The sequence below is a fragment of the Phalaenopsis equestris genome, unplaced genomic scaffold (assembly GCF_001263595.1).
Source record: "Phalaenopsis equestris unplaced genomic scaffold, ASM126359v1 Scaffold000096, whole genome shotgun sequence".
Classification (NCBI taxonomy): domain Eukaryota; kingdom Viridiplantae; phylum Streptophyta; class Magnoliopsida; order Asparagales; family Orchidaceae; genus Phalaenopsis; species Phalaenopsis equestris.
The window spans coordinates 1,018,909-1,046,153 of record NW_018164538.1 but is presented as its reverse complement, the minus strand read 5'-3'; the positions used below and the strand labels follow the sequence as shown (position 1 = coordinate 1,046,153).

At 34.2% G+C, this 27,245-nt stretch overlaps 2 protein-coding genes across 3 annotated transcripts; one reads left to right on the top strand and one right to left on the bottom strand.

Moving 5' to 3' along the window:
• Positions 1 to 314: 314 nt before the first annotated feature.
• On the top strand, positions 315 to 11,450 carry LOC110020424 (mitochondrial intermembrane space import and assembly protein 40 homolog). The gene is made up of 4 exons (XM_020718520.1): positions 315 to 576; positions 6,447 to 6,478; positions 10,178 to 10,303; positions 11,086 to 11,450. Exons 1-4 carry the CDS (start codon positions 459 to 461, stop codon positions 11,245 to 11,247), a joined length of 438 nt encoding a protein of 145 aa, XP_020574179.1. The 5' UTR covers positions 315 to 458; the 3' UTR covers positions 11,248 to 11,450.
• On the bottom strand, positions 999 to 25,609 carry LOC110020423 (protein RBL). 2 transcript variants are annotated; one of them, XM_020718519.1, is made up of 6 exons: positions 25,252 to 25,609; positions 24,995 to 25,093; positions 19,476 to 20,563; positions 19,137 to 19,401; positions 18,701 to 18,795; positions 999 to 1,369 (listed from the first exon to the last, which is right to left on the bottom strand). In XM_020718519.1, the coding sequence occupies exons 1-6, from the start codon at positions 25,268 to 25,270 to the stop codon at positions 1,361 to 1,363; spliced, it is 1,575 nt and encodes a 524-aa protein (XP_020574178.1). In that variant the 5' UTR covers positions 25,271 to 25,609; the 3' UTR covers positions 999 to 1,360. The 2 variants fall into 2 exon arrangements, with proteins under 2 accessions (XP_020574178.1, XP_020574177.1); XM_020718518.1 differs by lacking the exon at positions 999 to 1,369 and having other exon boundaries at positions 18,529 to 18,795.
• Between the last annotated feature and the right edge of the window lie 1,636 nt (positions 25,610 to 27,245).

Below are 27,245 nucleotides of genomic sequence, written 5' to 3'. Positions count from 1 at the left end.
ATCACAATGATGAGACTAGATTGTTGGGCAGAAGGTGAAATATCGTAATTTGAGAGGTAGTTCGCCTCTTGACAAAAGGTCATTTAGAATGTTCGTAGACTATATTGTGGTTAATGAGATGGATGACTATGTTATAGTGAGAGTTGGGTTAATCCCTTTTTTCACCTCGATATGATCTTGGTCTTTGGTTTGGATGACCTGCACATGATCAGCTTCGGGTCGCGAAGTATTGGGTCCTTTGATATTTGATGGAATCCCCTTTGTGGGCTCTCTTGGAGATTTCGGCTAATGAATTTATGAAGTACAATTCTTTATTTGTATATTTTAGCACTTCTCTTATACCCTCTCGTTAAACCAAATGCACGTGAAAATGGAGCTCGAAGCTTAGCACCAAGTCGTCGAAGGGAAATTCCAGTCGTCGGGCCTATAGGCGACTCCATTTCTGGCCACCTCTCGCGATGGGTCAGTCGCAGAGCGGCTTGGCTTCTGAAGACGAGGGAAAGAAGACTCCCTCAACTTCCACAGTGACTCCAAATTCTTTGTCTTCAACTCCTTCCATGGAAGATCTAATTGCAGGTCTTTGCATTTCTTCATCTTTCTCACTACCTTATAATCAAGATTTTTGGTTTCCCTTTTGATATTATGTTGTTGCAAGGTTCTTGGAGTTGTTTTTTTTTTTTTGTTTTTTTTTTTTAACTTCGAAGATCGCATTGGGACTATTGCGTTTAAGATAAGGCTAACCAGCCAATCTCCATTTTCAGAAAATTCATGTATGGAGCATAATTGTTGTTGCTGTCAGCGGAATTAATTAGGAAAAACAGACTTATAAAAAATTTTTGTTCATTATGAAAAATGATCGAATTAACTTTTGCGGACAAGCACGGATTGTGACTCTTCACATGTTTGCCTTACCTGCTGGCATTTTCATTGTTTTTTGGCCGATTGAGCTCTTAGTATAACATCAGCATACCAGTTTTCCTTGTTAATTTTATAGGTGAATTCTCACAGCTTTATCTCCCAAAGGTGCTGAACATGATAATCTTTTATCATACCGCTTAATCTGAAGTTATAATATAAAAGGAAATTCAAATAGCACATGAAACCAAATTAAAACTCTTGTTGAGTGCTCAGGCACTATTCTTGAGGGTTGTTTTTCTGTAGTGGAGATCGTCTATTGGTACAAATGCCTATTAGAGTGCTACCATGGTTAGGGCCTTCTCGGGCATCTTGCTGTTGCCTCATTCATCACGGCTATCATCTCAACTTTCATCATACGTATGAGTAGTTGTCTAACAAGACTTCACTGTTGATAGTTTTTCTCTCTTGAATGTGGATCATTAACGTGATGAGGCCTACAATGTCATGGAATCTGTTGACAAAGAGATTAAAATTTAAGTGTTAATGGAGGGATTTAGGAGATTTGTTTAGAAAATTCGAGTTGTAGTTTAGTAAATAGTGAATATTTGATGTTAGATATGCAAATTGGAAAGTTGCATGTGTTGTGTATGTAAATTCTCTCATAGTATATGCTATGGGGCATTTTCCAACCCAGTGTTATCATGGAAATAAATTCACTTTCAGCATTAAACCAAAAAATCAAGTTGAATTGGTATATATATATATATATATAGGATAGGTTGGTGTGAGGTTGCATGCAAATAGGATAGATGGAGAAAGACATGATATTAACCATATTAATACACTCAATTCATGAAAGATAATATTTTGGCTTTGAAATATGTTGAAGGATTATAACAACATCACAATTTGATTGCCGAGAACTAAACTAGCCCCGTGACAACCCTATCGAAAGACAATCCGGGCAAAGCCTATTAGGTATTTTTATGATTTATAAACTTTTGGATGAATGTGTAAGGTTCAATGTTGACTTTTCCTCCATAGTTTGCAACATCCTTGTTTTCAAAACCTGATACTTTTGTTCTGTATTTTAAAAACCTACGAGGAAATTTCAAAACATTTCTACTTATGTTTTCCGATATTGGTCGGAATACTTAGTCAGTCATCCCGACATACTTAGTAGCCAACATTACAATCCGATTGTCGAGAACTAAACTAGCCCCGTGACAGCCCTATCGAAAGACAATCCAGGCAAAGCCTATTAGGTATTTCTGTGATTTATAAACTTCTGGATGATTGCGTAAGGTTCAATGTTGACTTTTTCTCCATACTTTGCAACATCCTTGTTTTCAAAACCTAATATTTATGTTCTATGTTTTCAAAACCTATGAGGAAATTCCAAAACATTGCTAGTTATGTTTTCCAATATTGGTCGGAATACTTTGTCGGTCATCCCGGCATACCTTTCTGAGTTTTGATAAGCTTAAACATTTGAAGTAATTTCAGAACCGAGGTTTTTTTGGTTTTTCTCCATCCCCTTTCTCACCATTTACAAAGGAATGTATAATTTGTTTGCATAAAGAGAAGAAATTATATGACTTCACTAAAAAAATGGTTTCCATGTTCATCTTAATGGCAAAGTAATGAGTTTTCAACCTACCCAATGATTATTCACATATATTATTCCGAGGACATAGAATGGCATACTTCCAATTATTCTATGCTTGAGTACATGAGAACTTTCAGTAAAAGAGATTGAATGATATTGAAAATAATTAATGATGTTTAACACTTGTTTGACAGCCTCTGGAGAGTGGATCTGTTGATTTCTTTGAAAGAAGAATTATGCCAGAACAATATACATAGGAAGACAAAAGTGGTTGATTCTCGTGTTTTGGCTGGAATAGGAGTTGAACTTAAAAATTCTGCTTTGTTGACAAGGAATCAAAGAATGAAATAAGCTACAAAGATAAATACTCACGATCAATCAACTGGTTCCCTATATTTCATTGATTTTCTCCCACCTACGCATCATTTTAAAGAGTATCCAAATCTCATTATTTAGTTTAACCATGTAAGTTGCACTATTTCATTTTTAACAATGTGCGTCATTATCCATATTATAAGGACTATCTCTGATATTGAAAAATAAATCTTCAATATTGTACCTTTTATAAATTGGTCCTTGCCTTGAACATTTTTTTAGTAGAATTTATTTTGAACAGTAGCATGTCTTCAGATTCTTTAAACTTTACTATTTATTGGCCTAAAGTATCTGAATTAATGTTGTAAACTTAGACTTTGATGTGCTGAGTTAATAAAATTGGCATGATTTTTAGTACTCCTATTTTGAGATCATTTGAAATGTTGAAGTAAATAGTGTTTAAAGATGGCATCACCATGTAGCGTAGGCTGCAGGTACTCACCCAATTAAGAAAAAATTCAACCCTCCATTGACAATGTTTCAGATGGTATTCAAAAGGGGTGTTATATAGTTAGGCTACTCAAGTTGACCTTCTTGGTTGGCCGAACTACTGGTTGAGCTGTAAATTTGGCATGTAGTTAGTTAATCCCTCGTAAAACCATCACTATTTCCATCCAATTTCTTTAGTCTTTTTTCATTAGAAAGCACATCTATTGTTTTGTTCACTGCTTGTATCAATGTGCATCTTAATCAGCATGAGCTTCATAGTTTCCCCATTAACACAGTGGAAACTGCGTAGGTGAATTGTGATCTTTAGCATGGATATTATTGTGTTTTTGTTTTTGAATTTCAGTCAAAATTGCTTCAGATAAATCTTGGCTCTGAAGAAATTTTTGTTTTCTCTATTTAGTACATAGAGTGCAAGAAGGATCTACATATAATTTTTGTTCATTTAGAAAAGGAAAGTGTTGATATGATTTATATTCAAGTCATTAAATATAAGTATACTAGAGTTATTACTTGTATTCGAACAAAAGGATGATTGACCCAAGTATTTTTCTTATTTTAGTTGGATTATATCTAGGATCATCTTTAAGCTCATATCTTTTTTGCTTTAGTTATGGATGTTCTTACTAGACATTTTACAGGAGGATGTTCCTTGGTGTATGATTTCTTCTTATGATACCCTTCTGGTGGATAAGGCCAGACAAAGAGTTCATAAAAACTTAAATTATGGAGGTCAGCTTTAGAATCTAAAGACTTTCGTTTTAGTGATGTTGTTTTAACAATGGGTGGTCAAATTATTAAATGAGTGACTGTTTTAGATATCTCGGGTCTATTGTTCAAAGTGATGGTGATATAGATGAGGATGTTATTAGTAGAATTCAAGTTAGATGGTTGAAATGGAATGGTTGAGAAATGGAGGGCTGCATCGGACTTGTTGTGCGATAGAAAAGCACTGCTTAGACTTCAAGAAAAATTTTATAAAATGGTGGTGAGAGTTGCATGCTTTATGGTACAAAATGTTGGCCCATAAAAGAGAAGCATGATACTGAGTTAAAGTGTTGTTGAGCTGAGAATGCTTAGGTAGATGAGTGGTTTTACAATTAAATATAAAATGCGAAACAAATATATCCGTGAAATAGTTAGTACAACTCCAGTAGCAGACAAGTTTAGAGAGTGTTTGGTCACATTAAACGTTGATTATCTGATGATTTGTTTGGAGAATAGATGTTTTAGATTTGACTTTTGGTAAGAAAGTTAGAGGTGAACTGAAAAATACTTGAGCATGTTGTCTAAAACATGATCTTAATATATTAGAATTGAATGAAAATATGACACTCGATAAGATACAATGGAGAAAAATAATTTGCATAGCCAACCCCACTTTGTGGGATAAAGGTTTTGCTGTTGTTGTTGTATTTTACTTCTATGTGCTTTTGGAGATGTATTGAGATCTATGTTTTGTGAAATGCTTTTCGTATGAGATGGCATCCTCCTTTGATTTATTTTTTCTTTCTTGGAGAAATTATGTTTCTTGCTTAATTGCTTGGTAACTTTTTAAAGGAAGAAATGTGAGAGGATGCGGCTGGTTACAATAAGTTTCAGCAGTAGCAAGAGAGCCACTTTTAAAAGACCTAAAGTAAACTTCCGATTTGTGATAATTGACAGGTACAAGAATCCCAAAATAAACAGAAAATAAGAATAATTTTGACGATCAATTGATGCTTTGATATTTGAATCCTTTAAGAACTCAGCTGATTTGCTTGATAAATTTTGTTTTCCTGAAATCAATCAACCTAAACAATGTATTATGTTTATGAATTTAACAGTGCAAGAAATAAATTATGCTGCAAGACATATCAAAGGAAGTCATTAAAGTCATTGATGATAACTATAATCATGATAAATCAATCATCAAGAAAATGAGTAAAAGATTGCCGAGAATACACAGCAAGAGATCGAGATAATTTGTAAAAAAAAAAAAAAAAAAATTCTAGATCAAAGAGGTGTTAGATAAAATACGTGGGAAGAACGTGCTTTCTATTTTCATAATATATATGAAACATAGCGATTAAATAAAAACACAGAGAGAACACAGAAATTAAATGGGTATTGTAGAAACTGAACAAGGTTTAATAAAAAAAACAAAGAAACAAAGAGAATTCAATTTGTTGAAAGTGGAAAATTAGAAGCCTTTAAACAAGGCAGAAAGATGTAGTTGATTTCATCTAGAAATTGGCATACACAGCACGTTAATGCTCATGTTTCTCTGAGTCTCTAATTGAGCTTTCTTTATGAAGATATTTCCACAACTATATCAATAAAATTGTAATGGTTCTCCATTGCAATTAAGTTTCTTTTTCTTTTGTTCCATACTCATTCAAGCCAACCAAGTATAGAATCTCACATTCTTCAATAAGAGGGAGCCGGCGAACAGCAGGTATTGCCCTAGATCTTGAACCTTACTGATGAAATGGCTCCCAATGAGATGACACTAGGAAGTAAGAAAATGAAAATAGTTCTAGGAAGTATGAATGAAGTTAAGGGTGAAGCGGTACTGTATATTAAATTACCCGACTTGGGAATAAATAAACCAGCCTTTAAATGATAGGGATGTGCATTAGTTAGTTTAAATAGAAAAACCAAACTGAAGATATTGTTTGATTTGGTTCGGTTTATGAAAGCATGTTTCAGTTTTAGTTCCAGATTAAAGGTTGTTTGGACTATAGTTATTGATTCAGTTTGAAATAAAAAATTGATTAAACTGAAAAACTAATTTAAAATGTGGTTAAAATAAATTCATTAAGTAATTAGTTTAACAATTCTGTTAATCAATCCATCCAAATTAACAGAATACATACCCTTTTTTTAGGATTTCAAAATTATACTATATTTTCCTTCTGTAAGGCACATCAAAGAAAGTCATTGTAGTCATTGTCGATGATACAGAATACTTGACAAATCAATCATTAAGAAGATGCTGAAAAAATTAGCTGAAAAAATACACAAGTTTAAGCAGATTTGTAAACTTAAGTGACATATGGTTTGATTGTGTTAATCTTCTTCTATTTTTTTTTTTTTTACTTTTTATTACTGTCAAACTTTGTTTTAATGTCGATGATTTCTTTTCACTTTTTATTTATACTGTTTTCTCCAACAGAAGCAACGGCTGAAGGTGGTGATGAAAATGAGGTATGCTCTTTTCCAAATACATGCTCTAATAGTTGAAAAGCATGGGGCTTGTTTTAAATCTTTTTTTTTTATGTTAAAAACATGTTTGTTCATTGAATTTTGTATGCTTTTATTTGTAAAAATATAAGTAAAATAAAATAACAACAACAAAGCTTTATCCCACTAAGTGTGGTTGGCTACATGAATCCTTTTTCTCCATTGCATCCTATTGAATGCCACGTTTTCATTTAATTCTAATAAATTAAGATCATTTTTATACAATAAGCCCAAGTCTTTCTAGGTCTACCCCTGCTTTCTTAACATAAGTCGAATAAAAAAATCTACTCTCCTAACTGGATCATCAGATGGTCGACGTTTAATGTGACAAAACCATCTAAAAGACGACTCTCTCTAATTTTGTCCGCCACAGGAGCTACACCAACGCTATCACGGATATATTCATTTCACATTTTGTCTCAAGCATAAAGTCAGTCATCCACTTGAGCATTCTCATCTCGACAACACTTAACTTAATTGTATGCTTCTCTTTTAAAGGCCGCATTCTGCGCCATAGAGCATTGCAAGTCTCACAACTATCTTATAAATTTTTTCTTTCAGTCTAAGCGGTAGTTTTCTATCACACGATAGGCCCGAAGCATTCCTCCACTTCAACCAACCAACTTGAATTCTACTAATAACATCTCGATTTATATCACCATCACTTTAAACAATAGACCCGAGATATCTAAAGCATTCACACCTTTTAATAATATGATCACCCATAGTTACAACTTTGTCACAAGAGCTACTACTATTAAAATTACATTCCATTTATTCAATTTTAGTTCTATTAAACAAAGGCCTTTAGATTTCAATGTGGACCTCCATAATTCAAGTTTTTCCGGAGTCTTTTTCTCTAGTCTTATCCACAAAAAGGATATCATTAGCGAAAAACATACACCAACGTACATCCTCCTGTAAATGTCCAGTAAGAGCATCCATAACTAAAGCAAAAAGATATGGGCTTAAAGCCGATCCCTGACGTAATCCAATTGAAATAGAAAAATATTTGATCAATCCTCCTTCTGTTTGAACACAAGTAACAACTCTAGTATTAAGTAACAACTCTAGTATACATATCTTTAATGACTTGAATATAAGTCATATCAATAACTTTCTTGTTTAAAACTCTCCAAAGGGTATCTCTTGGAACCTTTTCGTAAGCTTTTTTTAAATCAATAAAAATCATATGTAGATCCTCCTTATTCTCTCTGTACTTTTCCATCAAATCTCTCAATAAATGTATAGCTTCCATAGTAGATCTGCCCAGCATAAATCCAAAGTGATTTTGAGAAATCTTTGTAATACGTCAAACTATGTTCAATTACTCTCTCCCATAATTTTAAAGTATGGTACATTAACTTAATTCCTCTATAATTTGCACACTCTTGTAAATCTCCTTTATTTTTTAAAGGTGACCAAAATACTCTTCCTCCACTCCTTAGGCATCTTTTTAATTTTTAAAATAATATTAAAAAGTGTAATAAGCTAAGAAACTCTTAAATCTCCTAAATATTTTCACACTTCAATTGGGATATCATCAGGTCCTACAAACTCCCTTAGCTTTCTTTAAAATCTCATCAATTTCTTTTTTACTTATGCAACGATAAAAATGAAACATTTTATAATTATTAACAATATTAAGATTACTAAGGTCGATCGTATTTTCAGGAACTTCATTGAAAAGTTTATCAAAATAATACACCCATTTATGTTGAATATATTTTTCTAAGAAATGTACTTTTTGATTTTGATCTTTAATATACTTTGCTTGAGTTAAATATTTACTTTTCTTTTCTCTTTATTTGGCTAATTTATACATATATTTTTCATTATTTAGTATCTAATCTATTATCTAGATCACTAAAAATAGAAGTTTTAGCATCACAAATTATTTTCATAGACTTCCTAATGGTCATTTTATATTTTTTGTAGTCCTCTAAATTTTTATATTTAAACCAATTTTTATAACATACTTCTTATATTTTATCTTTTTTTGCACATCATTATTCTATCATCAACTATTTTAATTTATAGAAGCTTTTCTTTTTTATTCTCCAAGTATATCTTTTATCACTTGTTTAATAGTGTTTGTTACTTTATCCCACATAAAATTTACTTCATGAGCATTTCAAATCCTGAAATCTTGAAGTTTACTCATAAAAATAATTTTATTTATGTCTTTTAAGTGCTCCCTTCCAATTCTATGACAATAATTCCTAATATTTTTTATTTTACAACTCTTCATCTTAAAATCCAAAATTAATAATCAATATTGATTATTTAAATTCTCACTTAGAATGACATTACAAGTTTTATATTCTCGGCGATATCTTTTTCTCCGAAGAAAATAATTAATTTGGGTTTTATTATATCTATTCTTATAAGTAATAATTTGTTCATGTCTTTTCTTGAATAAAATATTAGCAATAACAAAATTATAAGCTAAAGCAAAATATAATATGGCTCTACCTTCTTCATTTATCACTCTAAAATCGTTGCCGTCATGAATATTTTTAAAATCTTATACTACTATCAACATGTCTATTTAAATCTCCTCCAATAAAAATTCCTCCAATAAAAATTCTTTCTCCAAGAGATATCATCTGTATTAATTCTTCTAGGTCATTATAAAAAAAATTTTTAGAACATGTCTAAACGTGCTTGAGGAGCATACGCTTATAATATTAATAATATTTTTATATAAAAAAATTTTTTAGAACATGTCTAAACGTGCTTGAGGAGCTGTTGACCTCATTTTTAGTGAGGTCTTAGTCTTCTACTCTTAGAACCTAGAATCTAGCCTTAGGAGTTCCTGGTTGACCATCCTAGCTTACACCATTTAGTGTGATTCTTACCTGAATATCAAAGTTTAAAACCTAAGTTATCAATCTTCTTAGTCTTTTCTCAAACTCATTTAATTTCTTGAATACATAAGATATTTTTGTTTTTATGAATCATAATATCAACTAATTTCATTAATTTACATGTGAGAGTATTTATATTCGAACATCTTATCCTAATTTTATTTCATGTACTAACTTCTTTACATGTTTCCGTCCGTAATGTGAAAACTCTTGCTTATTTGACATTACACCAGGGCACCAGTGTAGCGGTCCTTACATAATATTCAGTATATTCAGGTCATACAGCGCGTCGCTTCTAGGATATGCCCTAGTATAGGGCACCAGTGTAGCGGCCCTTACATAATATTCAGTATATTCAGGCCATACAGCGCGTCGCTTCTAGGATATGCCCTAGTATTTACAGATCAAAAGGATTCATGTCATGATTTTTCGACAAATTTTACGTTGGTTATCGACTATCTAACACAGCCGTCCCTTTTTAACATCCGAGGATTGGGACTCGGCAATGGCAGTGTTTACAAAATAAAATAAAAACAAAAAATCAAAATCAAAAGTAGCCCCTTAATATTGGCAAAAGCTATTTGCTTAACGATGACTTCTATCATGTTTTTCTCAGAAATTTAAAAGGAAAAATTGTGAAGAAAACATTGAAAATCTATGATCCAAACGAGCGCAGCATTTTTATTGGCTGCTCTCTCACCCATAAAATCAGCTAAAAGCTGTCCTAAACATGCCTAAATAACTAACTGACGCACTTTCGGATAATATGTTAATTTTGCATGTTATGTTGCAGACATTGGATCAGAAGGCACAAAGAGCACTGGAATGTCCTTGTGTTGCTGACTTGAGAAAAGGTCCCTGCGGATCTCATTTCTCCGAGGCTTTTGTTTGTTTTATTAAGAGCACTGCTGAAGAAAAGGTAAAATGATCTGAATTTTTTTTAAAACTCACTCACGTACTAGTATCTGTTAGGCCTTGAATTAAAAACCTTGTGGTTGGAAATAAAGCACCTAAATACTTAGCCCAAGTGGACTATATATAATATGATCTGTGCTTCATCTTTTTTTTCTTTATTAAATAGTTGTTTGCAAACATTCCGAGAAGCTATTTCATCTCACATATTTTTTTTAAATAATTTTTGCGTTAAAAGCAAATGATATCACCTTCATTTATCACTCCAGGGAACATTTAGATGTGCATTTTTAGGTGAGACTCAACTGCAACTTTTGCTGCTAGTAAACTTGTCAAATGTTTTGTTTTGAAAAAAAAAAGAACTATCTTGATATGTTTACATCCTGCTCAAAATCTGTGTAATAGGCTACATACCACCTGAAAACTTGCTATTTACAAATCAACCCACCTCTTTCATCCATTTCTCTAATTTTCACTCAAATATTAAAATTCATCGTGAAGCCCCAGCCGTTATTTTTCATTTTTATCAACTTCTAAACACTTTGATCGTGACATGCGTAAATACATCAATTCAGTAGTTCAAAAAAAATCACATGGGCAGTTAATTTGTAAATATCAATGTTTCAAATGTTTCAGGTGGTCTGTATGTATTTATCCCTATTATTTATATATCTACCTGACCCTATTCACTTCTTCTAATACAAGCATGTTGATATGAAACTGGTGTCGTGTACAGATTAAGCCTTATTCATGCCTATAAGCTTGTACTTACATTTTTAATGTTTGCAGGGATCAGACTGTGTGAGCCCCTTTGTCGCCTTGCAGAATTGCATCAGAGCAAATCCTGATGCATTTTCCAAGGATATTTTAGAAGCTGAAGACGACAAGGAAGAAGAGCAAGTTCAAGAATATAAAATTTATCCTCCTTCGTGGTCCAAAGAACCAAAATAAAAAATTTTATGTCCTATAAATCCATTTATACTTGTCATAGGAACTCTCAAATGATGAAATTTTGATTTTAGTGTTTTCTAGGTTATGAAATTCGGGACCAATGTGGCTGATAACCCATTTTTTTGAATGAACTTGTATGGTGATATATCAAGTTAGGACAAGGCAATGCATGAACCTTGCTGGCATTTTATTCAATAAAATTTGGCATTATTTTGCCAATTCTGGTGTTTGTATCTGCTGAGTGATTGGTGGCATTGAAGGATTTTGTGTAGCGAAAACTTACTTTGTATGGCACTGAATTCTTATGTAATTGCATATCTTACACCTGAAGTTTAACATTGATCTATGCATTAAAAAGGTATATTTCACTTTCAAAAGGTTAATAATAATGATATTTTTGATGTGATGTTAAGAATTTGAGCGGTACGCATCTAAATATGAAAGTTTAGGTGTTAGATATGTAAATATATAAGAATTGTGTGGTCGGTGTGTAAGTGCCCTTCTGTGCATCCACGTTAAAAATTTGTACCATCTTCTAACACCTAAACTTTAATTTTTATATTCATAAAATCCAAGTATTTCACATCACATACAAAATATCACCATTATTAACTTTAAAAAAAGTAAAATTTCAAAATTTTAAGTGATATAAATATAAAAACAAAAAAATTATTGAGGCATGATTAATTTGTGGATATAAATCTAATTATAGTGCATTTCACATTTTATGATTATGATTTATGATATAAATAGAAGACTTCAAATTTCAAAATTTTGAACGAAGTCAAAAATCTAATGATAGAAACTAACGTTTAAGATATACTTTCAATATTCTTAAGCCAACTCCATTTTTTTTTTCAGATCAAAAACAAAAATAACTAATCAAAGTTAGTTTACTGCCTCTGTAATTTATCTCAGAAACCAAACCGTCATGTTTAGCTTCAGTGATTTTGTGCGTCCATCATTCAGCCGAAAACTGCTCTAAACTAGAACAGCAGAGGAAACCCAGGATGCAGAAAACGGATCAGCCATCTATAATTTTATTAACTTGCTATATCATTTACACAAGATGGCATATATATATATATATATACATTGAAAAAAGCCCAAAGTCAAATATATTAATACTGAAAAAATACAGAAATGTTGTATGAGAAGGCCTAAAAGAAAGTCTAACTCACACAATACAACGCACACAAAACCCAAATAAAGCAAAAATACATAAAAGTAAAAAACCAAAAAACCACAAAAAACGATAAAGTGTTAGGGTCGTCCCACTTTAGTCCTTCATCTGTCTCTAGTTCTTGGAAGCGAGTCGGCTGACAAATTGGAAAAGTGAGTACCATTGCCCATAGTAACTAAAGTATCATCCATCAGATTTCTAAGCTCAAGTAGGTCTCCATTCTTTTTCTTCCTCCTGGATGTGTAGACTTGTCATTCCTTATATAATGATTGACTCATATGATCGTTAGATTCCAACGTTGGTCGGACATGTGTAGGTTGTTGCACATCACGATCTCCATGAGCCTGAATAACATTAACTGCTTGCTCGACCTGATGAGACGGTAGTGAAACAGTATAAGTATTGTCACCTATATTATCGGTGATATCTAAGGCTGGTGGGGTCTGAAGACTCATCCTCTCCCTCACGATAGGATGTTCCAAAGACGGGGGAGCTACAACTGGGGACTGAATGATTGTCATATTACTTGCGAGGATAGTGACATCATTCGAGGTATTCTTTTGATGATCAATAGTGCCAATAACTTGGAGTTGATTAGGCGGAGATGAAGTTGCTGCCTCTGGTGGAGCACTATGTTTTTTTGGTCTGAATTGAGGTTGTAGACTGTTACATTGAGAACTAGAGTGACCGAGCATACGTAGTTTGAACAATACGAAGAAAAAGACTCAATCACTACCTTTTGTCAATATCTGTGATGTTGTGTGCCCAACCAAATTTTCTCAGAGGCAGGTGAAGTGATGTCTCTTTCGACAATTATTTTGGCTTCAGATGGACGGAAAAGATTAAAAATAGGAATGTCTGTTTTGAGTGGTTTACAATAAGCTGAAGCAATAGAGTACAACACTTTTTGAGTAAAATAATGAAATTTCAGACCAAGAAGGCAAATTCAAACCGGAATGATTGGTGTTTATGTCTGTGGGTCAAAATCCACAAACCATTTCAGAATCTTCATTGCTCTGTTATCAATCCAGATTGTCCTTCAAGCAAATAAGCACATGTAATCTTCTTCATTATTTAGTTGTATAAGAATGTCTCTTTCATCTAACAGTCCAATTTTTTATTCCCCAACAAGCTACATAAGCTCAAATTCCTTATGAATCGGCTCCATTTTGGGATGGTCATACAAAAATTTCCCGACCAAATTCATTCGACAGAAGGAAGCAAGTTGAATACCTTCAACTTCTGTAAAAAAGATGACAGGTTTCTCATCTTCCTACCAGGTTCCTTGATGTCCTCTACTCACTCAAATGAAAGAGCGAAAGAGCATGATTTAGGTGTATTTGAAGTGTGCACACCCCCAAGTGCAGCAGCATACGATCTGTCGGAAGCCATGGAGTTGCGGTTTAGCAGAGCAGAGAGCGGAAACCCGAAACAGGGAGTAGGAGCGGAAGCCCCTGCGATCTCAGAGTAAACAGGAAGGAGCAGAACCCGAAACGAGTAGAAGCGGTGAAGCCCCTGCGATCAGCTTGAGTCATAGGACGACGCAAGAGCAGAGACACGACGCAGCCCGACGGACGCAGAGACGCACGAGCAGAAACGAAGCTGACGACGCACGTCGACAGCGGCGAACCTCAAGAGAGTTAGATCGACGAGGAGAAACCAGGGATCGCCATGGCGAAACCCTAACGTGTGCGCCGCGTACTCAGATAAGTTGGTCGGGCATCTTCATGTCAGGTGAAAGTCCCCTCTGGAATGGGATTCAATTCCCCCCGAGTGTAGAGTGTGGTACTCGAATTCTTAGGCGAATGAGGGATGGTTGGGGCTCGTATAATAGCCTACGGCCATTCCTTGTATGGATGTGTAGAGGTAAAGAGGGGAAGTGGAGAGACCAGAAAACAACAGAGAATCATCCAAGTGGTCCTGCAGTGAGAATTAGTTGCATACTGAAGTGGAATGTGCACCCTAGTTGAATGTGGTTATTGTAGGTCCATTACTTCGCCTCAAAGTTACAAATAGATGGGCTCATGGGCTAATTGTAAGTATATTGTCTGAGCAAATATGATTACGGATGAATTGGTGATCGATTTTCTCATGTGTGGTGCAAGGGTGGAATATTGGATTGAGTGTGATGGCAATTGTAGAAGTGTTATCACAATAGATAGGGGTGGGTGTGTTGATTGAAACATTGAATTCCTTAAGTAATATGTGAAGTCATAGGAAGTCAGAAGTGGCAGCAACCAATGTGCAATATTCAGTATTAGTAGAGGAGGTGCTATTGCCTTTTGGCGTTGAATGGTCAAAGCAATGAGATTGCCGCCACGAAAGGTGCGAAAACCATATGTAGAGCATCGATCAACTAAGTCGCCAGCCCAATCTGATTCGGAGTAATTGCGGAGTTGTAGATCACCCTTGGTAAGTGAGAGTCTGAAATGTAATGCTCAATGTAGGTACTGGAGAAGGCGATGTCAGGCCTAGTAAAAGTCAAGTATCGAAGTGAGCCAGCTAGTTGACAGTATTTTTTTGGATTAAGATACTCTTAAAGAGAGTGAGGATCGGGGGTTTTAGTTCAAGAGGAAGAGGAGTGCTAACTGGTTTTGTTGGAGAAGCGATGTAATGTAGGGAGTTTGGGTAAGGTGATAACCATAAGATGTGGTTTGTATATTGATGCCAATAAATGTATTGACAGAGCCCAATTCTTTGAGTTTAAACGCAGATTTGAGATCAAGAACGAGATTATACATGGCAGATTGATCATTAACAGTTATGAGCATGTCATCTACATACACAAGGAAGTAGATTGTGATATGGTGATGCTTATAGATGAGAAAAGAGGGATCTGCGGTGCTGATGCTGAACTATTTTGCTCATAGATGATTTATAACCATGTGATATCACTATTGCGGTGCTTGTTTGAGACAGTAGAGTGCCATTTAAGCAAGCATACTCGATTGGGATATTGATGATCTCGGAATCTCTAAAGTTAAGACATAGATGGTTTCCTCCAATGAGGTATGGAGAAAAGCATTAGTGACATCGAATTGATGTATTTTCCACTGATTTTGAAGGACTATGATGAGGAGAAAACAAATTGTGGGTAATTTTGCTATGGGGCTGAACATAGAAGTATATTGTAGACCCTCCCGTTGTTTGAAGCCTTGAGCAACCAAACGAGCCCTGCGCTTTGGAATTGTTCCATTGAAGTGATATTTGGTTCGGAAGGTCCACTTGCAACCAAATTTGTTTTGACGAGGAGGAGGATCAAACAAAGTTCAGGTGTCTCCTTGTCGAAGTGCTTGAAATTCCAAGGATATAGCTTGTCTTCAATCGAGCTGTTTGACTGCTTGGGCATAGTAAGTAAGATCTGCATTGCGGGAGATGAATTTATGAAGGTTTAGAGGATGTTAGGGCTTGAGAGAACCTATTTTAGTCGTGGTTATCATGGGATGCATGAAAGATGTGGTTTGGGGAAATTTGTTGGAGGAGGGGCTGGTTGTATTGTTCAGAAAGTGGTGGAAAAGATGAATTTATGGTTGTTGCAAGTGGTACAGGTTGAAGGGATGTGTAGGATAGGTGGAAGTTGCAGGACAGAAATTGTAATTAGAAGTGTAAGCAAAATATTGGTGGTAGATGTACATGATGTTGTAGAGGATGTGTTGGTGGTAGATAATGGGAAGCATTGTTTGTTAAAGACCACATGCAAGGAGATGATGATTTGGCGGGTTTGAGGATTATAGCAATAGTAGCCTTTGTGGAATAGAGAATACCCAATGAAGATACATGGTGGAGCTGTGGAAGAGAGTGTGTAAGGCTTGTGGTTTTTGCCAGGGAAAACATAGGCAGCCAAAGATATCCGGAGATGAGAGTATGTGGGTGGGGATTTATGTAATATTTCGTAGGGAGATTTTAGATGAGTAGTCTTGGATGGCATTTGGTTTATGATATAAGTAGCAATCATGAGGGCACTTATCTAAAATTTGGGTGGTAGATGAGCTGTAAGAAGTAAAGTTCTTTTTGTTTCAAATAGATCTGATGCTTACACTATGCCACCCCATTTTGTTCGGATATAGAGGGGCAACTAAATTGATGAAAGATGGTGATTTTGCAGGTAATGGGACGTGAACTCGCCCCCTCCACTGGAGCATAGAATTTTGATGTTTTTGTGGAATTGATTTTGAATTATTTTGTGAAATGATATGAGTTTATTTGTACTTTCAAATTTGGCAACCATAAGGAACACCCAAATGTAGCAAGAATAGTCAACAATAAGAAAATGAAATTTATAACCTTGGATTAAAATAGTAGGGGTTGGACCCGATACAGCATGGATAGGATCAACTAGACACTTAGTTTTTGAAGTCGAGATAGGAAAAGACTGCCTATGACTCTTTGACTAATTACATTCATTAAAGAAAAAGAAAGATGTAGGAATAATTATATTAGTTGTTCTGGAGATAGTTGTGATAGTAGCTTGATGAGGATGGCCCAACAGTCGGTGTCATATTGCGGTGGAGGATGAAGATATGTTGTGAGCAAAGAAGACAACAATTGGGTAGAGACCGTCTTTGCTAGGTCCTTGAAGTAGGATTTCATTGGGTAGAGATCCTCTCGTTCATCAGCTGGAGGATTGGTGGAGCTTAGAAGAGTTGCATCTGCTTTTGTAGAGGGATACATACTGAAGTTAGCTCTGACTCAATTTGCCACAGATTTGACATGTACGGTGAGACGAAGGATTGATGGAGCTTCTACCTCCTCAAGATGATTGGAATGTACCCTGTTTGCTAGTACTACCTCTGGTGATGTAGAATTGTCGTCCGCAGCCTCTATTAGAAGTAAAGTTGCCAAACCGTGAAGTGTAGAGAGCAAAGGCAATGGCATTTAATTCCATGGCATTCTCAGCATAGATGTAATTTCTTTACTGAATAACAAAAAGTAGAGATCATCGAGCTTGATAGGTTCAGATTTTGAGCGAATGTCGGTTTTGAAGGATTGATAGAAGGTTGGTAAACCGTAAAGAGTATGAAGGAAAATATCTTTAGGATCAATGTAATTACCGGCGACAACAATGTTGTCTACAAGTGAGTTGTTCAAGAGAAGATATTGTATCATGTTTGATCCTTCATACAAATGTGATGGAGCTCATTCCATGGTTGAGTTATACGAGATCTATTGGTGGATTGAAGCAAGTTAATCAGAGTTTTCAGATTTCGGCCATGGATTCCAGATTAAGGATGTAGGGGAGGATTGTGGTTAAATTGTAGAGTATATAGCTGTGGATAAGATCTGACTGTGAATTTTGGGTTATTTGACCAATGGAGTTTTGAATTTGAGGTGAGGGACAAAAGGCAGATCCATTCAAAAAACTCTTGAAACCATTGGCCTTGAAGAGCTTATGAATTGGGAATTTCCAAGTGAGATAGTTGTTGGTTGTAAGCTGAATGTGGCAATATATTTTATGTTTGACATCAATACTTTAAGGGATGAAGTTATAGGAATGTCAGACACGTTTGGGGTGGAGTTTGATTGGTGTAAGAAGATGATACATATATTGGAAGAAATGGGAGGTAGTTAAATAAAGAAAGAAGGAAAAGAAGATTGAAGAGAGGATAGGAACTTGTGCTCTGATACCATAAAACAGTGCAGAATTACCGCAGTTGAGAAAACCATAATGCAGAAAACGGATCAGCTATTCATAATTTTATTAGCATGCTATATCAATTATGGCAAGAACTTCCTATTCCAGCTATGTATGTAGGTATATATATATATATATAGAGAGAGAGAGAGAGAGAGAGAGATATAAGGTCTGTTATAACCTGTATCGCAACTGAATGATAATTCCTAGCATAAAGTTTAAGCAACATTTACACACATAACTCCTATGTATACACATATCTAACACCTACTATATATATATATATATATAAATAAAACCTTGTCTATGCATGAAAATGTATGTTTCGTTATTTTAAAATTGTGGTATTCTAAATGTGATATGAAAGATTTAGGAGGCTTAAATGTAAAAGTAAAGTTTGGGCATTAGATATGTAAATACATAGGAATTGGGTGGTATATGTGTGAATACAAAGTTTAATCCAAAGTGAGCAAAAAGAAATATCAGATTAAATTACCATAAGTTTATTAAAATGTTCATAAATACTCATCAGTGACATCATCCTCAAGCACAGATCCATTTGTATCCAAATCATTCTTCTTATTTTTAGACTTGAAGTACTTATTAGATGACTTTCCTTTCTTTAAAGGCTTTCTGACCTGATCTGCTTGTAATTCAAGCCCTTTTGCCGATGGCTTCCTCCTCCTCTTTGAGCTATTATTCCCTGTAGTTTCTTCTGCAGCAGAGTTCCCGCCTGCGGCAAGTTCCACAGTATAGATTTTAGGTGTATTTACATACATACCATACAATTCTTACGTATTTACATAACTAACAACTAATCACTAATCTTTAATATCACATCAAAAATATCATCATCTCTTCATTTTTAAAAACAAAAATGCATCTCTTCATGCATAGGTTTACAACACTAAAGCTTTCCAAGTATAAATATCAAACTTTGGGTGGAAGATATGTAAATACAAAAGAAAAGTGTGGCTTGTATGTAAATCTTCCTAGATTTTAAACAGATAATGGTTATAAGCACAACTCATATAAAAATCAAGCTCACACCATTTAGATAGCAGTAAATATTACCTTCATCTGGGCTCAAAGAAGGAGGTATTATTGCCTGTTCATTCTGCTCTGCCTCCACAGAAAGAGGAGAACCAGAATGTGTGCTCTCCTCTACCTTAGTAGAGCTTCCCACATATTTATCTTGCTGTTCTGCAGCATCAGGAGAAGGGATCGCTGCAAGGAAACAGAGCTCTTCCTTGGACATGTCTGAATCGCTGAAGGCAGAATCATTTTCGAAGTTCATAATATCAACTTCCTCATCTTCATTGACTTCGCACTCTTTCACCTGCAAAAGAACACGCTAATGAAAATGTGAAAATCCAGCTAAGCGAAATAGCTTCAATGTCAGGTTTGCTTTACTTTATCTGTTTCAGGCACCAAATCAAACTCATCTTCTCTTTCCACATATTCTTCATTTTCCTCAAGTTCTTTGAAGTCAGGAGCAAATGCACTCCAGTTCTCAGTGTAATCTTTCGCCCAAATGTATACCAAGCCGGCGATGGAGACGGAAACGACCAACGGTCGGACCGGGTGCCAAGCAAGATCGATTAAAGCCTCTTTGGGGCCTTCTAGAATCTTAGCTAGATATCCAGATCGATCCCATATGTATATCTTGTGTTCTCCTTTGGTGGCTGAAGCGCCGACAACCCAGTCGCCATCGCCGCTAAAGCAAGGTGCTTTCCACTGGATCTTCGTCACGGCATCTTGAAACTCCCGAAGTAAGATCAGACACTTTGATCCTATCGCCTTCAATTTCTCAGTCCCTTTAAGGTTTTCACAAGAACTGCTCATTTCCTCGAGAGCAACAGCAGCTTTTTTTCGAGTAAGAAGGTTCTCATAGATTCGAATGACGCGATCATTCGAGTTTGTGAGCAAATATTGGCCATTTCTACTGAAAACAATATTGCGGACGATGGAGCCCCCTACTATAGGGATCACTGCATTAACACGTGTTGTTTTGAAATCCACTATGAGGATCTCACCTTTGGAGTTTCCCACATAGATCAGGTCACCTTTTTTGTTGAAAGTAGCTGCAGTGGGAGTGTAAGGTGGAGAACCATCTGCGAATTTGTTGCGTGGATGAGGAAGAATGCCGATTCCAGAATCAGAGACTGAAACTGGAAGCACGCTGGAGCTGCTCGTATTCAGATCGACGAGGATTGGAGCAGAAGAGAGAGGGCAAGCAAGACAAACTGAAGGAGAGCAGGATCCAGGATGGAGACGAACAAGAAGTGTTGTTTGTTGGAGAGTGACTCGAGCTATTTTTTCACCGCTTTTGACATCCCAAAGTGTTAAGGATCTATCAGTTGCTGAAGCAAGGAGGTGATGGCCATATTTTGACCAGCAAACGCTTGTTATAGGCGCTACACAATCCTTATCACGGAGCTCCTTTGCAATTCCCCGAGTCTCAAAATCCCAAATTACACAGCTTCCGTCTGAACAACCCGCTGAAATAAAAAATAAAATAAAATAAAATAAATCAATAAAAGTGTTCACTGTTAATAATCTTCACCAAGGAGGTAGCATCGATATGCTATGTTATGATATGAATTTAGATTTCAGCCACACTGAAATTGATTTGATGTTAGATGGATCTTAGTGTTGAAAAGTTAAAAAATCTTTGATAAATATATCAAGCATAACATAACTGAGAGTGTACAGATAAACATGAAACAAAGTAAGAACTTAGAAATAAACAAAAATATATGTGAACAAGGAATGATATTATATTTGATGAACAATTGAGGTGATACCTATTAAAAATAAAATCGTTAAAATTAGAGTTGAATAATTTAGACATCTAAGACAAATATTTAAAAAACAAATGCAGCTATTAAACAAAAAGATAAAATAAGTGCCATGGGAGTGGAAACGAGGAGTGGACATAACCTATAATAGAAATATTTTATTCAAAATAAATTTTAAAAATAGGTTCAACACCTTAGATAGCAATAATGAATGAAAATAAAAATTCAAACACCAAAAGAAGGCTAACGATGGCTTGATATGTAGAACAAAAACCATATAAATTCATCTACATATAATATATATATATATATATATATACACACATACACACACACACACACACATATATATATATATATATATATATATATATAACAATACAGAGATAAATTTGCATGGATCAAATCAACGTAAGCACGCCACTACTACAGGGAACTCATAAGGTTACCCGATACTTGCAGGAGCATATGTCATGTTAGATGTAGCATTGTAGCAATCTTAAACTTAAACTACACCCGACATTTGTTTTTGCAATATAAGAAAAAAGAGCTTGGGAGCTCTTTTCCTTAAAAAACATAAACCTAGAGTCATGAATGCATGCAAGAACAATAACGCTAGTAATGGAAGAATGCAGCACATGAATGTATATGGGAACATTGGAAAGAGAACAAAATGCTAAGATGATTAGATCTTGAATATAGACTGAGGAAGTTGACATTGCAAAACTGCAAAAGATACCCAATGGATTTTACTATTCAGCATTGGAAGCAAATGATCAACTTCGAGCACAATTAGCTGGCACAAAATTCATAAATGTAGAGGCAAAGACAAAAGCACTGAGATTTTTTTAGGAATGACACACAACCTAATGAATTTGTAGCAACACACAAATTTTTAATGTAAAAAAAAAAGGGTTTTACAAGTAGGGTAGCACTTAAACACCATGTTATAGATAGTGTAAAGAGAGTCCTGTAAAATGGAAACTTCTAAGAGAGTGCAAACACTGCTAATGCCCAATCTCCATCGCTGACATTTTCCTCTATAAATAAACTTCAAACTTCAAACGTTTATAAAATAAAAAATAAAAACTAAACGCAGATACCTTATCTGAAAGTAAAAAAATTTTTACACTTTTAATCATCCTAGTTAAGAATAAATATGCAAGATGATCCATATAACATCTTATATAACTTTTTTTTTTTTTTAACATCTAACATCTTATATAACTTGATAATGATCCATATAACATCTTATATTAACTTTATTATTTTTTAACATCTTATATAACTTGATAATCCACACTAACAAAAAAAATAGAATATAGTTTAAATTAGATTCTGGAGAAACCCATTTCTCCCATGCACACCCCTTTGTTTAAATCTCGTCTAGGTATTGTATGACGGCAAATTTAAGTATTTAAAGGAAACTTCAGCAGCATTATTGGCTAAATAAATTGTGAGAAATCCAATATAGAACTGCCTTTTTAGTGGGAGTGAAAAATATGCCTATAAATACATGTTCCTACAAGCATATTTATGACACGCCAGGAAGATCTGTTAAAATTTAGCCTAACCTAAAGAAACAAATGTGAAAGGAATATTTAAGACTGTTCTTTTCACAAGTGAGGTAACAATAGAACATGTGAATTTTTAAAAATTGCTGTTAAGAATTGCATCAATTGCCATAAATACTTGATATATATGGATGAATAAGTAAATTAAATTTTCTCATTATATCCTATAATTTTCTTGGCCTCAAATGAAAAAGACCCCTAAGCATATTGATGCAATCCGTATATTTCGAAGCAATCATCTATGTGGCTAACTATTCATATATTGCACTCATTGTTCAGTCATGGTTAAAGTAGTTATCCATATCTCCTTCATCCAACAACATTTTGATGATGATTAAAAACAAATGTCACCACAAGGACAATATCCTAAACAAGTTCAAGCCAATTGACTGAAATATGACGTCATGAAACATGTCCTAAGCCAATTAGCACAAGCTCACAATCAACAATCCACATAAAAAACAAAAAAATTATTGCATTATATCGATTGTCTTGCATTTCTTGGTGAATTTGTATGATGTCAGACATGCAGGACTATTCTATTATGCTGGATTAGTGAAATTCTTGGTCTATATTTGCAAAACTACCAATTGGGCTTGTTATGCTTGTAGTTAAAACCATTGTATTGGCTTTGTGTGCTTTCTGGCTGACTAGCAGAATTTCAATATTAACCCGTTATTGCTGATGCCCTCCTGCTATGTTAACATAACTCTACAATTCAGCCTATGTCACAGCTGATTTCTAAGATTTCCTGCCGGTATCCATGATTGCTTTCTTACAGTGTTCTGCTAGTTCATGGAAACTCTCATTAGGTGATTTTCTATAAAGAGAAAGGTTTTAAGCAATGTACAAGAATAAATATGACATCATCATTGTTAGCCTTATTAAAATAATTTAGGATAATCCTAAGAGTTCTCATTTTCCAATTGTTCATGTTGTGCATTGTCTGAGGTGTAAAACATATTCTGCACAAATCATTTTGAACAACTTCTATCGAAGTTAACATAAGCCTATTCCTTTTTCTAATCTTCTGACACTTTTTATATGTCCATATATATTGGGTGCAGTTTTATCTTTCAATGAACATATTAAAATCACATAAATTTATTTTTAACTATCTTATTTAAAAAAAAAATTCTAACAAATCAATAAAATAATCATTTATTAGTATATATTTTTTTCTTTTGTCACAACTCTAATTTCTAATGTTGCACAGTAAAGATTAGTGTAAATATATGCAAAATAGTTCTTCACCAGTCGATCATATTGGATCGCTTAATGCTACAAATAATCACTGATGAATTAACATGAAAGATTAAAGAAAAAGATTTTGGGTGTTTTACAAAATAATATTGGTTTTAAAATGAGACCAAACAAGTATATAAAATAAAAAGCAACAACAATGAAAGCAAATGAAAAGAGATCCAACAAAGCCTAAATAACAAAATATTTGCCGATGATTGCAAAGATTTTCCTTCCCCAACAGTCTTTAATCACAGATCAAATCATCCTCCCTTGAGAATGCTTTTTCAAGATATTCAATCATGACAATCTCAAACAGTCACTTACTTGATGCTGGACAACACAAAGGTAGAGAAAACTCAATCGATAATTTTCATTCAAATATCGTCTTCAACTTTCATTTCAAAACAGAACAGATATATAGAGACTAAGAGAAAAATACCACACCAAGAAAGAATGGAGGAGGACAGTCAAATCATAGGTAAATGATGAATTTGAATTTTTTAAGTGCCTTGAAGAAGCTATGAAATATCTCAAGGTCTTTTATGAAGGTTACAAAGTAAAATATTGACTTAGAATTAATGCAAGAGAGAGGAGAAAAAGGGTTAGCCATGGTGATGAAGATATTGAGGTGGCCAGTTAAAATGGTGTCATGAAGGTTAACATTAATGATAGTGAAAAAAAGATTATCAAAATAAGCTAATTTCAGCTATGAAATGAGTCAAATTGTAAGGATTGCTGAAACTCAATTCCGCATTCAGCTAAGGCATGATTTGGCACGTGATATGACCCGTAACAAAAAGTACAAATACAATAAATTACCCGAACAACAAAAAGATCAGAAAATACAAGACTCCAAAGACAACTACAGACTTTGAAATTAGCATAAATAAAAAACTCATTTTTTTCTTCGGTGCCTCCATACTCACTGTCATAAATTAGTCTGCTCACTGAGTACAAACAAGCCTTGAATTATCTTAAAACCAAATGATACCAATAAAAGTAACCCGTGAAAAAAAAGGAAGATTTACATGCATACCACTCAATTCCTACACATTTACATATATAACACCTAAACTTTAATTTTTGCATACATATCACCTTACCTATGCATGACAAAGTGTCTTTCATTCTTTTAAAGTTAAAATGGTGGTATTTTTTTATGTAATATGAAAGATTTGAGAGGTATAAATGTAAAAAGTAAAGTTTAGATGTCAGATATGTAAATGCATAGTAATTGGGTAGTATGTATGTAAATGCCCAAAAGAAAAAACATCGTTTTTAGGCATAAATACTTCGAAGAGGAAACAATTACCAGCTAGAAGAGTTCCGCGGCGATTAAAAGCGATGCATTTCATGTTTCCATGCTGCAAGTACTCTTCTATTACTTCTGGGAAATCTCCCTGTAACGGATCTACAGCAACCGAAAAAAACAAACAAAAAGCGAATCAATGCCGCAAACCAGATCATCCTAACATATCGTAGGTTTAATCGTAGAAGGACATCAAAAAGGGAAAAGAAGCGAACTTCGTTTCTTGAATGCAAATGTCAAAAAGGGGAGCAGGAGATCACCTATGATCGTGACATTCATCGCAGCGAGTTCGATAAACTTCTGGGGACGCACAAACTGGGGCTTCTCCCAGCACCAGAGAGCTTCAAAGCCCGCAGATTCTACGCGACTAGGGCTCGATTAGGGCAGCATGCACACAGGTCACTAATGGCGGCAGTCTCCCCAATTAAAAAGCGCGAACGGGGAAATTTCAAAATCGCCGGCCGGAGTTAAGCGCGAAGAGGGCAGACGCAGACGGTTGAGTGAATTGAAACAACTAAATTTCGATTCGATCGCAGACATAATTAAACCCTAATCGAACCCCGATGGGGTGGAGCGATCGGGCGAAATAAAGGAAACGAAAGAGGCCATTTACATACGTAGCACACATATTACGAATTTGTATATCTGAGGTATAAACATTGATGTTTATATGTATAACACTTAAAATTTTAAAACTATATTAAAAATATCATTATTATTAATTATTCAAAAATTAAATATAATTTTTTTTACGTATATTTATGATAACGTTATAAATATAGAAATTTAAATGTTACAAATGTAATTACATAAAAATTATGTGATATGTATGTAAAATTTATAAAATAATTTATCTAAATTTAAGACAAATTTATTTCTAGAAAATTAAATTAGTTCATTTGTCTTTTTGTCAATTATAAAAAATAATATTTAAAAATATAATAAGTTTGACATAAAGTAAGAAAATCAAGCTATACATATTTGAAATACCGTCAAAAATTTAATTACATTCTATGTTTTTTTGTATAATAGCGAATAAAATTTGATGTGTGCTAAAATATTTACAGCGGTAGGGTAATGGATTTTCATCTCAGCATTACACGAGAATTCAACACATACTCAGATAAAGAAAACAGTCAGTAACATCATAAGTTTTTACGTCGAAAACATGTAAAGTCAAGCCCAATTGTAAAAATTCACTAGACCATTTGTTCCACAGACAGGAAAGGATTACAAAGTCTTTGGAATTACAACGTTGACGTGCGGATAAACTTGTTGCAAGGAATAAGTAGAGATTAATTGTGATCAGCGACGACCAACGAGTGAGGGGGGGTTGATAGTAGTAGGCGGTTGTCGGCAGCGGTCGATAACGGTTGGCAGTAGTCGATCGCGGTAAGAGCTCAAAGTTTCGAGCATTTCTTAAAACCCGTAGTTTTTGTCTATTTCTCATGAGAGTGTTGGGACTCTATTTATTGAGTTTCAGATGAACTTAATATAAAAATATAAATCACTTTGATTAGAATGTCATAATAGATCCCTCAATCAGAACATTTGATGGATATTTACGAGCCTTGACGATGTCAAAATCGAGCAATTTTAGACCCATTGAATTCTTCTTATCAAGACACTTAAATCAACTATTAACTCATTGGATTTGACATATGTTTGATCTTTCATATGTCTGAAAAACTTTCAAAAGGGGTTTAATGGTTTGATTTACTTATATTTGACCAATTTTGATATCATTGGGTTTGTCTCGTTGAATTGGTCAGTTTGTCAATAAGTTTGTTGAAATCGGAGCTCTGGTTGACTTTGAATTGAAGTTTGAATGTTTTCTGCTAAAATGATTGCCTCGATATTCATGTCATACTTTTATATTCATGTTGGGCGATGAACATTTGTTGATGGCATGTCAGCTGACTTCTATTTTTGAACGAGACCGTTTTCTTCATCCGAAAATATTAAATTTGGAGTATTTCATATTTTTTTTCATATATATATTTATATAATATTACATCTTAATGGTATTATAAGAAAAAAAATAACGTACGCATACCAAAAAAAACCAAGTTTTGCTTATTGGTTATCACATTTTTCTTGAAGTGGGAGTTCAATTCTAGGCAAAGTACATTATACAATTTATCTTTTTTTTCTTTATAAATATATAATTTTTTATGATAGAAATATAAACATATAGGCGCATTTCTGACAAGTTTTCATATATATATATATATATATATATATATATATATAG